This window comes from Eumetopias jubatus, unplaced genomic scaffold (genome assembly GCF_037043125.1).
Source record: "Eumetopias jubatus isolate StellerSeaLion01/CBP00866 unplaced genomic scaffold, mEumJub1_p1.0 scaffold_15, whole genome shotgun sequence".
In the NCBI taxonomy this organism is placed as follows: Eukaryota; Metazoa; Chordata; class Mammalia; order Carnivora; family Otariidae; genus Eumetopias; species Eumetopias jubatus.
The window spans coordinates 81,410,967-81,426,734 of NW_028274821.1; the positions used below are offsets into that span (position 1 = coordinate 81,410,967).

The 15,768-nt window shown below is 42.8% G+C and overlaps 1 protein-coding gene across 1 annotated transcript in view; it reads right to left on the reverse strand.

The window, feature by feature from the left end:
- Positions 1 to 10,117: 10,117 nt before the first annotated feature.
- C5 (complement C5) overlaps positions 10,118 to 15,768 on the reverse strand; it is a 93,944-nt gene continuing 88,293 nt past the window's right edge. The window contains exons 39-41 of the mRNA XM_028107832.2: positions 15,293 to 15,376; positions 10,872 to 11,010; positions 10,118 to 10,256 (exon numbers count right to left, since the gene is read on the reverse strand). Coding sequence (XP_027963633.1) covers positions 10,118 to 10,256; positions 10,872 to 11,010; positions 15,293 to 15,376 — 362 coding nt within the window. The remainder of the gene's footprint in view (positions 10,257 to 10,871; positions 11,011 to 15,292; positions 15,377 to 15,768) is intronic.

The window sequence follows — 15,768 nt, forward strand, 5'->3', positions numbered from 1 at the left end:
AGCTACTATCACTTTTCACCAAAATAGCTGCAATAGCTCTAACTGGTCTCCCTGCTCCTTTCTCATCTATAATCTGGTGCAATGCCCTTGCTTAGCACTAGCTATTGGATTAAGTTCAAACATCCCACCCGTGCTTACAAAATACGAGTGATCTGGCCCCTCCCCCACCTCTGAATTCATTTCGGATCACTTGTTTTCTTTGATCAGCCTTCTTGAAGCTCCCTGGACCACCAGCCTCCTGTTCTAGAACCTTATACGACTGCTCCTTCTCGTCATGAGAATCTCAGCTTTAGAGGTCATCTTATTTACCAACATTGAACAGACCTTCCCTGACCCCATAATCAAGAGCAACCACCCAGTTGTTCTCCACCACAGACCCTTATTTTAATTCTCTGCAGATAATTTTGTAAATAGATTATTTTTCCTCATTTATGTAGGTATTTGTTGTCTTTTCCTACAGCTATAATGTAATTCCCAGGAGAGCGGGGACCTTGTTTATCTTGGTTACGCCATCTGGAACTGTGTCTGGCACATAGGAGGAACTCAATAAATATTTATTAAATGAATAATTAATCCTGTACAGACAATCTTTGTGTAGGAACCCTCCCCCCTACTTTTGGAAATTTATTATAAATAATCCAACCAGGAGGAGGATTACTGGATCAAGGGATAGACACATATTTTGGCTCTTGAAATGTATTGTCAAAATGGTTTGCAAAGACGTGAGGTCAGTTTTCATTTGTTGGGCAACTTCTTGACTCCCAAGTGCCGAGGTAGTGATGTCTGGTGTGTCGGGGAGGGAGGGAGGGCAGGTTAGAGCTGCTGCCCCTGGTGGGCTGAGGCAGCAGCAGCAGGGACCAACCATCAGCAGGCCCCTCATTCTGGTGCCTGTCAGGAGGGTCCACAGCCTGGCCCCGCAGGCCTGCCTGGGGCAGCACACACAGGGGGACGCATCTGCTGCATGAACTTGGGTGTAGCTGTGGGAGCCAGGGTGAGCCGAAGGGCTGGCAAGTACACCTGCTCTTCTGCACAGTGAGGCCTAATTCTGGAGGCCACGTTGGGAAGCAAAGGGTGTGTGGAGGCTGAGGACACAAAGTGGGGCTTGGACCAGGTATTGGAGACTCCGCTGCAAAGGTTACTTCTGGATTGGAGCTTTTCTGCTTAGCACAGGGAGTCTGGGACTTTAGGTGTTTGAGACCTCTATGCATAAACCTCCAGGAACAGAGAGACCCGTTTTATGCAGTTGTGCGCATAGCCAGACCCATTTAGCAGTGCCCTGCCCCATCTCCTAGAATTGCTATAAGAGCTAAAACAGTAGATATGTGTAAGGGGCTCAGAATAGTGCCTGGCACATAACAGGCATCATCCAAGTGTTGGTCATTCTTAGTCCTAGCCTGCATTCCTCATGGTACTGTAAGCTTCCTGATGGCAGAAACTATATCTGAGACAGGGGCGCCTGGGTGGCTCAGTCGTTAAGTGTCTGCCTTCGGCTCGGGTCATGAGCCCAGGGTCCTGGGATCAAGCCCAGCATCAGGCTCCCTGCTCAGCGGGAAGCCTGCTTCTCCCTCTCCCACTCCCCCTGCTTCTCCCTCTCCCACTCCCCCTGCTTGTGTTCCTGCTCTCGCTGTGTCTCTCTGTCAAATAAATAAAATCTTAAAAAAAAAAAAACTATATCTGAGGCAAAATAGTCTACTGCTAATGAGTCAGGGTGCCTGAGTTCTAAATCCCAGCTCCAGCACTTACTAGCTGAATGATCTTGGGCAAATTACTTAACCTCTCTGGTCCTCAGTTTACTCCTCTATAAAATGGAAATAGTACCAGCCTCACTGGGTTGTTAGTGGACTCAGTGAGTTGATGAGTGTAAAAAAATACAGAACAGTGCCTAACATATAGACAGCACTTAGTGGCTGAATGGATTTAATAAACGCCTGGATCTGCCCTGAGCATATTCTGCAAGGGCGGCCTACTTTACCTTCAGTGATCTCCTACCTTCTCTTTTTTTCTTAAGACCTCTTTCTCATGGCTTCCCTGTGTTTCCCTTGCTCCCAGAATCCCTCAGGCTTTCCTGCTATCCATTCCTGAAAGGCCTGTGCACAACTGCTCTTAACTGAAGTCTTGGTTATTAGGGTGTTACTTCCGTTCATGCAAAAATCCTGACTTTGTAGGACACTCTCGAACCTTGTTATGTCTGAGAACCTGCACCACAGGCATCACCCGGGAGATGCGGAATCTCAGGCAACTTCAGACCTAAAGAATCAGAATCTGCACTCCCACAAGCTCCAAAACAATACTTCTTAAACTTTGATGTGTGTATGCTTTTCCTGGAGATCTTTTCAAAATGTAGATTTCTAGGCTCCACTCAGAGTTTCTGTTCAGTAGGTCCAAGGTGAGGCCTGAGAATTTGCATTTCTAACGGGTGATGGGGATACTGCTGGTCAGGGGACAGCACTTGGTGAAACATTGCCCTAAGATGGCCAGCCTCCAGGATCAAAGGAAAGAAGCCTCATAGGAAGATGGGAAAATCTGAGGCACTGGGGGAGATCACTTTTTAAGATAGTGGACCCCTTGCCAGTCTCTTATTTTTTTAATTTTTTATTGTTATGTTAATCACCATATATTACATCATTAGTTTTTGATGTAGTGTTCCATGATTCATTGTTTGTGCATAACACCCAGGGCTCCACACAGACTGTGCCCTCTTTAACACCCATCACCAGGCTAACCCATCCCCCACACCCCTCCCCTCTAGAACCCTCAGTTTGTTTTTTAGAGTCCTTCGTCTCTCATGGTTCGTCTCCCCCTCTGACTTACTCCCCTTCATTCTTCCCCTCCTGCTATCTTCTTCTTTTTCTTTTTTCTTAACATATGTTGCATTGTTTGTTTCAGAAGTACAGATCTGTGATTCAACAGTCTTGCACAATTCACAGCGCTCACCGTAGCACATACCCTCCCCAATGTCTATCACCCAGCCACCCCATCACTCCCACCCCCCACCACTCCAGCAACCCTCAGTTTGTTTCCTGAGATTAAGAATTCCTCATATCAGTGAGGTCATATGACACATGTCTTTCTCTGATTGACTTATTTCACTCAGCATAACACCCTCCAGTTCCATCCATGTCGTTGCAAATGGCAAGATCTCATTCCTTTTGACCCTTGCCAGTCTTTTAAAAACGTATCAGGTAGTGTCCGCCTGTGGTATCTTAGCACAAAAATGCTTTTGGTTATCAATGCTATTTTCCATATTTGTCCAAAATTCTACGGCTTAAAAATTCTTTCATGTGTTTGATCTTATTTCATCCTGCAACAACCCTGTAAATTGAGCTGGGAGAATCTCACCTCATTTCCAAAACAGAACTGAGGCACAGAGAGCTCCAAGAGGAAGAAATCTCACAGCCAGGGGCGCCTGGGTGGCTCAGTCGGTTAAGCGTCTGCCTTTGGCTCAGGTCACGATCCCAGGGTCCTGGTATCGAGCCCCACATTGGGCTCCCTGCTTGGCGGGGAGCCTGCTTCTCCCTCTCCCACTCCCCCTGCTTGTGTTCCCTCTCTCGCTGTCTCTCTGTCAAATAAATAAATAAAATCTTTAAAAAAAAAAAAAAAGAAAGAAATCCCACAGCCAGCTGGCTGCCGTTGGCCCCCACAGACTGTGCCCCCTGGGCTGGCACTTGGGTACTATTTCTAATCCTTGCCACCCTCCAAGGCTGATAATGCTACTCTGTCTTCACAGAGGGGCAAACTGAGAGACTTGGTGAGGTTCGAGAACATTCCCAAGGTCACAAGCAGTGGCAGTTCTTACTTCTTCACCATATTACTTCCCCATAGTAACAAGTCCTGTCTCTGTCTCTTACACACACACACACACACACACACACACACACACAGAGCAGCCAAACCAAAGGGCTGTTTTTCATTTCCACACTCAGCATTTAATTAATGAGCAGGTCACACGTTGGCCTTTTGCCTTTAGCAGTGAAGGAGATGGCAGGAGGAGAGTTGGATGCTGACCAACCCTGCCCCAAGGCCCCAGCAGACCCAGGAACCCTCCTTTCTAATTTCTCCTCCTACTCTGGGCATATCTCCTTTCTCTTTCTCTGTTCTCAGAGAATTCGAGTTCAGTCCTGGCTCTAATTTCTGAAAGATTCTCTGTTCGGAAAAAAATTTATGAAGCCAAGTAATTCTTTCCTCAGTCCTGATTTCTCTTGCCTTAGTCAGCTTCAGCCACCACCCCCTTTCCATCTACCCCCCAAAACACCAACACAAACCGCATAAAACACACACACACACCCAACAACCCAAGCTTCAGACGAACAGAAAACCCTCTTTCTAGGATAGTTCTGACTTCTTGTATCTCATCTGTTGAAAATGTTAGCCCTGGACCCCACCTGGGGCTCTGGTCTCTGCTTGCCTGTTAGGCCCCACTGGTAGGAGGAGACACCAGGTGCTAATATGAGGTTCTGGCCCTGATTCCCCTGTGGGAGACCTGACGAGTCCCTGCTCCTTCCTGGCCTGTTTCTTCATCTATGAAATGGGGAGAGGTTGATTGGATGGATCTCTAGGAAATCAGATCAAGATTGAGCCGAGCCACCTTGATGCCCCTCCAGGAGACCTTTAAACTTCCATATGTTAGGATTCTACATAGGAGGTTCACAAGGGAGGAAACATCAACTCTGTTGGCAAATTCGAGTCCTTTGAGGGGACGTGGAGAGACCTGTCCATTGAGAGTTCTTCAAATTGTGTTGTATCCATGTGGAAAATGACCTCAGGTAACATTTTGCAGAGTTGATCTCCGGTGCTGCCTCCCTTCATTTTTGTACACCCTATGTTCCCACTGCCCCCGTGCCCTGTACCCAGAGCTCTCATTGGCCACACTCTGCCCCACCTGTGTCCTGAGGTAATACTGCCCCTCAGGTATGTGAGAAGGCCATCCAGCTCAGAGGCTAAAAGCCTGGGCCCCCAGGTCCAAAAGATGCCCTACCACCTGTGAGGGTGTGTGACCTAGGGCAAGTTAACCTCCCAGATCCTCAGCTGTTTTCTTCCTAAAAGTAAGAATGATGAAAATCACCACAGAGTTGTGAAATGTCGATAGATGCTCCACGTAATGCAATCTGCATGATGCCAGGCAAGAAATGTGTTGAATTCATCATCCATCTTGCGCCAGGGATGTATTACTAACTACCCCAAGTTACATTTGCCGTGCCAGGCACTGTGTCCATCACTTTATATGCATGGTCTGTATTATCTCACTGAAGTCTCACAGAAATCCTCTAAAGTGGGAATTATTAGTACTCCCCATTTTTCAAATGTGAAAATGGAGGCTTTAGGAAGTGAAGCTGATGTTTTTGTTTCTCTTAATGACCTCTCAGAGCTGAAGGCACGTTGGACGTCACTGGGGCAAACCTGCCACACTGAATGTCTCCCGTACCACTCCTGGAAGGGGCTAGTGATCGGGCACTTGGGCCCTCCCAGAGAGGCTCCTCTGTCTTGGAACGGCTCTGGCTATAAGAAAATGCTTCTTTGGAGGGAGCCAAAATCGATTTCTCTGTAACCTCCTCTCATTTACGCGGTGGAAAGAACACCGGGCTAAGAGATGCCTCGGGCTCGTGTCCCAAACCTTCCCCTTAACAGGGTTCTGATCACCAGCTAGCTGCTCCTCTGGGTCAGTTTTCCCAGGTGAAAATGAAGGAATTGGATGAGAGGAGCTCTAGGTCCTTCCTGGTTTGGACATTTCAGGATCATATAATTCATGACTGTGTGTGTAATGCACACATATCTGATTATAATGATGGAAACAGTGAAGGAGCAGACCCTGTGTTCCAAGGAACAGATCTGCCTCTGCCAACATGTCTGTCAGGGTGTGGACCCTGCCAGCTGAGAAGAATCCAGAAGGTTCTTAGAAATGGAGTTCTCATCTTGTCTTAAAACAAACCCTCCCTCCCTCCTTCCCTTCCCTCTCTTCTCCTCTACCCTCTCTCCTCCACTTCTTTCTTCCTCCCCAATTCCTTTCTGATTCAGAACCATAAAGGAATGTTTCAACCTCCCAGTCAAAGTTAAAGATCATGTCACGTCCCTGGTGACATGTTTCTCACATCGCATTGAGTAAGCACAATCAGTTTGTTTTCAGGAATCGGGAAACCTATGGAAACAGGACGCGGAGCTGCCTTGTGTCTGTGGGAGTCTCTCCAATCCGGCTGCTGGAGGCGCGGCTCCCGAGGCGGTCCTCAGGCCCACGCGCTGGACTTTCACAGGGGTTTCTGAAATTGGATGCAAATCTGTGCATCATTTGTGTGTGTGCATTTTCTAGGAAAAAAGGGCCTGTGAGAGAGAAGACAGCTGGGTGCTAGACTGGGAGCTGGGCTTGGTGACCCTAGGAGCTGACCTTGTTGGTATTCAGAGTCAGGCTGTGCTGACATCACAGAACACAAAGACATCACATCAGACAAAATGGATCCAGATGAGGGGGGAGAAAAAGAGACTTTTCCATAATCATGTTTGAGTAGAAAATAAGACAAGGACATTATCCAAACCACAAAAATGACCAAACATCCCCCCTTTGCTGGCTAATGTGAGTGACTGCTACTTCTTTTCCTTCTAGTTAGATAATTCAGATACTCAATCACAGGATTACTCCTGCTTCCTGACTGTGTCCAGTACAGAGCAAAGCCTTGCTTCCTTAAACCTTCCCTAAAATAATCCATCACAAGCCCAAATCCTGTAAGAAATCCTAACATCCTTTTCTGAGGAGCTCCATGGTTCCCATGGTGTGCGTTCTCTTTCGCTGCAGAGGCAGTCAGCTCTGCTTTGTTCACTTGCCCATCTCTTGCCTGATATATTACAATAACCTCCTACTGTCATCCCTCTGCTCAAAACCTTGCCATGGCTCCCCTTTCCCTCTGAGTGCAGCTACCAGCCTTCCATGACCTGCGTGATCTGGTCCCTGTGCCCTCGCTGGCCTCCTCTCCACCTCCCTCCCAAGTGGCTCACTCTACATCTGTTACACCAGCCTCCTGCCTCTTCTTGTAAGACACTGGGCACGTTCCTGCTTCAGGTGCGGGAACTTGGTGCTCCCTCTGCCCGGAACACTCGTCCCATAGGTGGCCACATGGCTCCCTCTTTCGCCACCTCCAAGTCTCTGCTCAGGTCTCACTTTGAAGCCTACTCGGACCAGATCCCTCTATTTAAAACTGCAACCACATCCTCGACCGCTCCCCAGCTCCCTTACTCTGCTCTCCTCTCCTTTTCCCCATAGCTCTATCCCCTTCAAACAGAGGGCGTCAGGCGCCTAACTACTGTCTTTATTGTCCATGTTGTGTCTCCCCAGCTGGAATCTAAGTCCCACAAGGGTGGGGATCTAGGTACCAAGTGCCTAGAATGGGGCTTGGCCTACAATTACTAATCAAGCCGTATTTGTTGGATGTTGCTGAATAAACTAGCATCACGGAGGCTGGAAAGTAAGACTGAACATGACTTTGGCTCAGGATCCCTCACGGAGAAATATGGAGTGAAGCTGCCTGCCTTAAGCTTGGCTCATTGTCAATTCCACATATTTTCTTAAGACAGTTTCCTAAACGTCAATCTTGTACATGCCAACTTCCTGATTTTTGCCCTAAGAACAACCTATGCTTTTGTTTACTTAAAACTTTTCCTTAAACAGACTTACTTTTTGACAAATACATTTATTTTTGAAGAAAATTGTATATCACAGTTTGAGGTGCTAGTTGTATTTTTTCTAATACATGTTAAAATAAACATATAGCTGAATCACTATATCATATACCTGAAACTGGAATTAAAATAAAAACTTAAAAAAAATTAAACATATGGCTATTAAATGAATAGTGTTCATTTGTAGCACCTAAATCTTATTACCCCAGTAGAAACCTGCCTTCAACCGCAAAGATCCTTCTGCCTCCCTCTACCTACGCAAATCCTGTGTGCCCTTCTTCAGGCCTCAGGAAGCGCCCCCAGCTCTCACACTCACTCACTTCACTGAGCTCCCCCGCCATACTCACAGAAAAAAAACATGTCATGCTTACATGCCATGTGGTTCTGTCTTGTTTCACAACCTAAGATTATAAAATATCTTCTTAGAGCTATAGAAAGACATTTGAATATTCAACTCCCTTGTTTTACAGGCACCAAAGAGATGAAGAGGCTTGCCCTAAGTCCCTGCGGGGGCAAAGTCAAGACTAGAACTTGGACCCATCCTCAGTGGGAATCCACAAGCAATGAGTTCCTATAATGTGTCCAGCATTGTCCCTGGCACCAGAGAGAGTGGTGAACAGAACAGATCCAGACTTGACCACACAGAGCTTACAGTGGTGCTAGGAAGCTGCACACTAAATAAACAATTATACGTGCTTGGATAAGTAGTTGCAAGTGCCTTGGAAGAGAAATGCAAGGCTCAGTAGGGACCCCAGCCTGTTTGGAGGATTGTGAAAGCCTCACTAAAGAAGTGGGTTTAAATGCATAAGACACAGCTGAAGAGGAGCTGGTGGATTTCTAAATGGTACCATGCGAACTCAGAAAGGTTTGATTTGATGTTTGAAACCTGCAGTGCTTCAGGGTTAATCAGACCACTGTGGCCCAATCTACTTGCCACTGAGCTCACGGAGAGGGCTACCCAGCAGCTCAGAGACTCTGGTGCCCCTGAGCACTGCCTTCAGCAAGAAGGTGACAGGAGATGCTTCAGGTGTACTCTGGGGGTGGGGGGTGCTGGCCCTCACTCCTTGCTGGCAGAGTTTGGGCCTATTGGACACATACTGGACACATGGGTTGTTTTTGCCAAGGGAGTGCCTACAATGTGAGCTTTGACATTAACAAAAATAAATTCTTAGCCCCTGGAAGTGGAAAATCTTAGTATTACTTACAAGGCACACTGTAAACCTTATGTCGTTTCACCTAAGTGGTAAAATGCAGATTTTTCAGGAAGGGAATGCATTTCAGTCACTGTCACTATTATATCCAGAGTTTATCTTCATGTCTCCTTGTGAGATTTCAGTGAAGCTGGTTAAACTCTACCTAAGAAACTCCAGCCGCATCCTACATTGGTCTTAGAAAATTAAACCTGACAAGCAATGTGATGGTGTAATGATGTGGAAGAGGGACGTGTGTGGACTGAGAGCAAGTGGGCTTTGGTCTCCATCTCTGCCCTTTACTAGGCTGGAAAAATGGCTTAACTCTTCTGAGCTTCAGTGTCCTCAACCATAAAGTGGGGTTAATAAAAATCCCTGCACCTTGTGAGGTTCTTGAGATAGTAAATGGGAATCTAGGTGAAAATTCTTTCATGAGATCTAAAGTGCTTACAAAATGTCACTTAAAAATGAACGTCCTATTACAAATCCTCTTTTGTAAAGTTCAAACGGGCTCAGAGACCAGAGCAAAGGTCTCCTGATTCCTGCTTGGTTTCTCTTCCCCAGGTTGCTGCACTGCGGCTTCCCTTTCAGGCTAGAAAGTCTTGGCAAGAGCAAGTCCCTGGGGGAAATGACTAGGGGCTGCGAAGGAGGGGCAAGGAGGAGGGGGATCCCCGTGAGGGTGAGGAGAGGGCACTGGGAGGGGAGGGGCCAGGGCAGACGCTCCTACCTTCTCAGTTTGCTGAGGCTCTGACATTAGGCCTTCTCAGGTCTCCGTCGCCGCCTCTGTCCACCTTTCAATTTGCCCATCTGTGTGGTTGAAGAGTCCCTAGCATAAAATAACAGGCTTTTTTGCTTTTTTGAACATTTTGAAAGCCAAGTCAGGTTTTAATGATCAGTATTCTGTTCCCTGGTATTTGCTTTCAAGCAAAGGCCATGTTATTGTAAGATACTACATTTCAATGGAGCTATTCTTTCGTCCCCAACAAACATTCCTGAGTGGCAGGTTTTAGGAGACGTTCCAATTTTTATTGCTTCTGGTGTCCGATAACCTTGGAATGAGTGTCTGTCTCCATGCCCCCCAAGGCCATGTTATTTCAGAAAGTTACAGCTCTTAAAAGTGTTCTTTAATAAAAGCAAGTGACACTAATTCTAAGTAAAGTGAGCTTTCCAAATAAGACCAACTGAGAATGTTTAAAAAAAAAAAGAAAAGGAAAACACTTCAACAACAGGAGTCCACAGTGAAAACTGTGCATAGTTGAACTACTTCAGGGGTTTTCACAGCCATTTAAAAAGATGTCATCAGCAAACTCATTCAAATTCTCCAAGAATGCTGAGCACGATGGGCACGTTGTATCTGTAGGCCAATATTCAATCCAGGTCGAGGAATCTAAAGGATAGATGTACCTGCCAAGAAAAAAGGATAATGAAACTGTTGTGGTGATGGCCACAGAGAGCGAAGAGCTGAATTCCCCGGAGCTCAGGCTGCTCAGCCTGCTTAAGCCCCGTGAGGCCACACTGTCAGCCAGGCTCTGCCTCACGGGCCTCCCCCTGGGAAGGACCACAAACCCCCAAATCTCAGGAAGCTGCTTGGGGCTCCCATGATTAAAGGCAGGAACGGTATCTGTTTCAAGATCTATTTTTTAAAAGGAGACAATAAGATGCATATTTAAACATTTCCCTCTTTACAAACAACAGTCCGAGAACTTATTGAGGGGGGCAGATGTTGTATAGAGGGGGATGGATGAGTGCCTTCAGAAGCATCCTCAGACCCAGGTCCTCAGTCGGTTTATCCATCAGTGAGTGCTTAGCCGCCCTCATGGTTTTAAGTGGTTCTTCGTTTTAAATTCATATTGTTTCATTGCTTCTTGGCCTTATGGCTAAGATCAAGTGTAAATTCACATTATTGCATTTATGCTCCTAATGTTTTGTTGGTTAACAGCAGGACACATAAACACATGTAATTAAGGATAAATGACACTTAGTTTTGAAGGAAAGATCAGAGACTCCAAAATGACTTACCTGAAACTGAAATTGTATTTTATCTGGAGGGCTTCTTTACCCATAATTAAATACTGTCTTCCTTTTTCCAGGTCAGCGTTAGCACATGTCGCCTTTTTAATGAAGGTGATTTCAGAGTCTTTCTCGACAACAGCTTCGCCTGAGAGGCACACAAGTAAGATTATCACATTCATGTTATGATATTACAAGTATAAACTCTTAACAATTCCAGTTCCTCATGGCTAGTTATTAATGAGTATAAACTTATATTGAGTGGCTATTGGAGAGTGACAATGTCCATATGGTTAAGACTGCCATTTGTTGGCTATGTGGCCCTGGACAAATAAGGCTCAGACCCATCATCTGGAAAATTGGGAATGACAATAAAACCCACCTTGTAGAACTGTTGTGAACATATGAGAAGTGCTTACAACCCAGCAAGCACTATATACATGCTGCTTATCATTACTCTGTAGAACCAGGAATTAAAAGAACTTCTCTACAGTTGAACAACATTAATCCCCAAATGTTATATAGTAAAATAAAAAAGAATTTGGTAGCAGGCAATGGATGACCTTGTAGAGAAGTGCAGGATATGTGAAAGACTTGGGAGGATTTGAAAGAGGGTTACTTTGGGATTCCCAAAGAACTCAGGAGTCGTCAAGAAACTGGCTCCCTTTCCTAGAATGCATTCTTCCTGTGTCGTCCTGTTGCATTTCTACCCATCTTGAAACACATCTTCAATTCTTGAGGTATCCAGTAAACACTCCTGGATGTTCTTTGTCATAAATATCTCTCTGTCTCCCCCTTACTCGCATTATACTTGAATTTCTATCACAATGTTTCATTCCATATATCTGTCTTCAGCTAGGCTGGAAACTTCTTGAGGCAGGGACTGGGTCTGACTCATTGCTATAGATTCGGGACTGATGATCAGTTATTTAACTCTGACAGTGATCCTAATTGTTAAATCCTGAAAACCTTCTGAACGTATACTTTATAGTAACTGCATATATGGTAAATTTTAATTAGTAATATTTAACGAGGGTGCACACATCAGTTCGAGCTGATTTTCTTATGCTCTCCCGATGACCATTAAGACATGACTGCCCCGGGCAGCAATATCTAAGCAGCATCCCCAGCACTGTTTACCAGTTCAGCCCCTGTCATGGTAAGCAGTGTGGCTGCTGGAGCCTTATCATTATTTTTAAAAACCTTTTGTTATAGGAAATCTCAAGCATATTCAGAAGAGGGAATAGTCAATTAACCTCAGCTTCCACAATCACTGATCTTTTTTCCATTTATACCTTTACTCCAAGCACCCCATGTTTTAGGGGAAACACAATTATCATTATCCTTGGACTGCGTGGTTGTCCTCTGTTCTAAATAGTTTAGTTTTTAGTTTGGCTTATTATTTGTGTGCAGCAATTCTTGGGGTAAGTGGTAAATGTGTGGTGTTCTGATATTTATATAAATTTCAAATTTGTATATATTAAAAAATGGACACCCAGAATGAAGAGATAATAAAATATGCAAACATTTCTTAACATTTCCTTTTAAATGTCATAAATATGAATCTTCTGAATGGACAGGAGAACAAAGAAGAGATGATATTGATAAAGAACTACAGCTTGGGAATCATCTGATACCTCACAACATTCAGAACAGCCTAGGTTGTCTTCTGATACTATGCAAGAATTGGTACAATATAAGACAAATAATTTGTATTTCTGGAATGGAGAGCACTTGATTATTTCAGTAAAATTAGGAATGGTTTATTCTTCCTTACAATGTGAAAGCTGGATGCAAATGGTGCTCAAAAGTTAGACTGTGAAAAGATCAGAGTGCTAAACACCTATTTTGGTCAGAATAACAATCATGATTCAGATAAAGAAAATCTGTGATCATCAATGAGAAAAAAATAGAATAACATCACAAATCAATTTCATACAGTAAAACATTTGAAATAATAAAAACCAGAAAAACATTTTTATCAGAGTATCCATCAAGCAAATAAAGATTTAGAAAATATTATTAGAATCTAACTCTAGTCTATGGCTAAAAATGATGAAGAATTTTCATACTTGAAACACCTGATAGAATTTCAAAAGAGAAGAAAATCAGTAAAAACATAAAGTTGCAATTTAGATTTACGGTCCTACTTATTGCAAAATTTAAACCTACTGAAAGGAGAACACAGCTTTTTGGAAAATATAAATAAGGTGATAAAATTTCAATCATTGAGAAAATCAACTAAAAAAATCTTTAAAATAACGTGAAATAAAAAACTGGGGACTTTGAAGACTCCTTAATGGGTTTTGTTGATTTCAAGGTACTGGAAGGAACAACTGAACAACATATCAAACTGTTTGTGAGAGAAAAGGAGTCAATGAGGAATATTTATGTGAACACCTTATTGGTACAAATAGATTGCCAGGGAAGAGTCAGGCTTCAGCAAAAATTCTGAGGTTCCCAGCTGTTCAATTTGGTGTTGACTGAATTACCTGTCAAGCAGGTATCAAGTGTCTCTGTATACTACAAAGATAGGAGCCAAGCAAAATCTCACTTAAAATATTGTCTTCATAAATTCAGTGTTTACTACTGCATATCTAGGCAGAAGTAAGTAATAATAGGAAAAGCTTTAAAAACTTCAATAATGAAAAAAATTACAATAATGAAAACAGGAAAAATATTGGGATTTTGACAGGCAGCTGGTAGTGCTAGGATCACAAAGGCAGTTTGAAAATCATATCAAGCCTGCTTGGTTCACTTTGATAGATACTGCGGTATAAGAGCAAATATTTAGAAAGTGGATATGCTTATTTTAGATACGCTTTTTGGTGATTTGCTCATGATAGTCTAGCAATTATGTCAATATTATCTTCAGATGTTCAAGAAAATATATTTCAACTTTAATAAGTTCACAGTTTAGGGAATGAATAATGAAATTGTATAAAAATAAAGGAAACTATGAAAGCAGAGCAAGAGCTTTTAACAAAATCAAGAATGATTATAAATTTGATATAAAACAAAATAAAATCAATTTAAGGGAAAAGATAATTATATGAAAATGTTTTTGTTTTAATGGCAAAAGTAAAAAAAATTGATGAACTTTTAAGTTTTTCAAAAAAATTGTGAATCCTAAAACTTTGTCTGTGGTGTTTGTAAAACTCTCAGGGTTGAAGGGGTATAAAAATTAAGAAAATTAGGAAAACTAAATATTCAATAAATTTTCAAATTTCAAAAAATTCAATAAATTGTTGTCATGATTCAGCTGATAATAAAGATACACCGAATACATAAAAATGTCAGACAGTGTCCGAAGGACTAGAAACATTTTGAATGTAATTACTACCAATTTAGCAGAAGCTGATAGAGACTTCAGGACCATGAATGATACTGTTGCTATTAGAAGAAATTACTCATTGAGATTATAGGTTGTGTAAAGACTATCAATTCAATAAAGATGTAATCGGAAAAGTTTGACGTGGTTCCTTATTGTCAGATTCAAGCTCAGACAGGGGCAGTCCTGTAGTGAGTCGAGCAAAATAAGACTGACAATTTCTAAAAATAAAAAACTTATTTGGAGTTATTAGAATGATCTAATGAATCATTTGTGTGACAATTTACATAATTTGACAAGCAGTTTTATAATATTTACAGCTTAGTTTAATTAGAGAATACAAGGGAACATATTTTAAAATGTTTTGTATGTTATTTTACATGTGAATTCATTTTATCATGTTGGTTAGTTAATAAAAGTCTCATCCTCACATGGCCTCCAACCTACAGCTTTGTACTTCATGGATGCTTTTAACTAGTTTCCCTGTTTCTACTCCTGATCCCCCCCACAAAAGAAACCAGAATGATCTTTTAAAACCATAAGTCAGATCATGTTGTTTGCCTACCTCAGACCTTTTATTAGCTTCCCTTTGGACTTCTAGAATGAAATCCAAATTTCTTGCCATGCCTTATAAATCCCTGTATGACCCAGCTCCTGCCTACCTCTCGGCTTCATCTCATACTAGGTTCTTCAGCTCCCTGGTGGTGCCAGGTTACTTGCCATCTCAGGACCTTTGCATATTCGGCTCCCTCTCTACCCCACCCCTTTAAGAACGGCTAACTCCTGATACCACCCCAAAACACGCCATCTGTTTATCACAGTGAAGGAGTGTCCCACATTAATTACGTGTCTCAAATATAGTACTTGTTATGATTTGTAATTGTTTAATTTGTTTGTTCATTTTCTTTCTTCTTTTTTAAAAATGTATCTCCTCAAACAGAATATAGACGTTATGAAGGCAAGAACTCTGGCTGTGTTATTCAAGTTGCATTCTCTGTGTCTAATATAATGCCTAGTCTACCAACATAATGTCTCATTAATGGCACATAGTAAATACTAAATATTTGTTGAGTGAAAGAATGAATGAATGAATTCTCACCAGCTTTGTAGATATCCAGGAGGGTTGCAGTGTACTTAATAAAGACATTTTCTTCAGTGATAGATGTGATATGAACTTTATAAGCTGGTAGAAGAAACAACATAAGAATTGATGCTTAATATCGCTAATGCCATGTCCAATAGAAGCCAGAGTTTGTCAAACAAATGAGAAATGAAGCATAGCAAGCTCTTACGGGCACCCTGAGGTAAATCTCATTTCTTCCAGAAAGGCTTCCTAAATACTCTCAATCTGACTCTACTGATCATGGACTAATGATTCATTCTAAGAATCATTAGCCCTAGCCACTGTTACAGAACAGGCTGATTAGGATAATAGCAGCATTAAATTAAAAGACAGAAGCACACTAAACAAACAAAATATGCCTTTGTTAGACGTAAAGTTCAGATTCTGATCCTTTAAGATTAGTGGGGTCATGCCCATGGGGAACGTGGAAGAGCCCCTTCCTTTTCCATTTG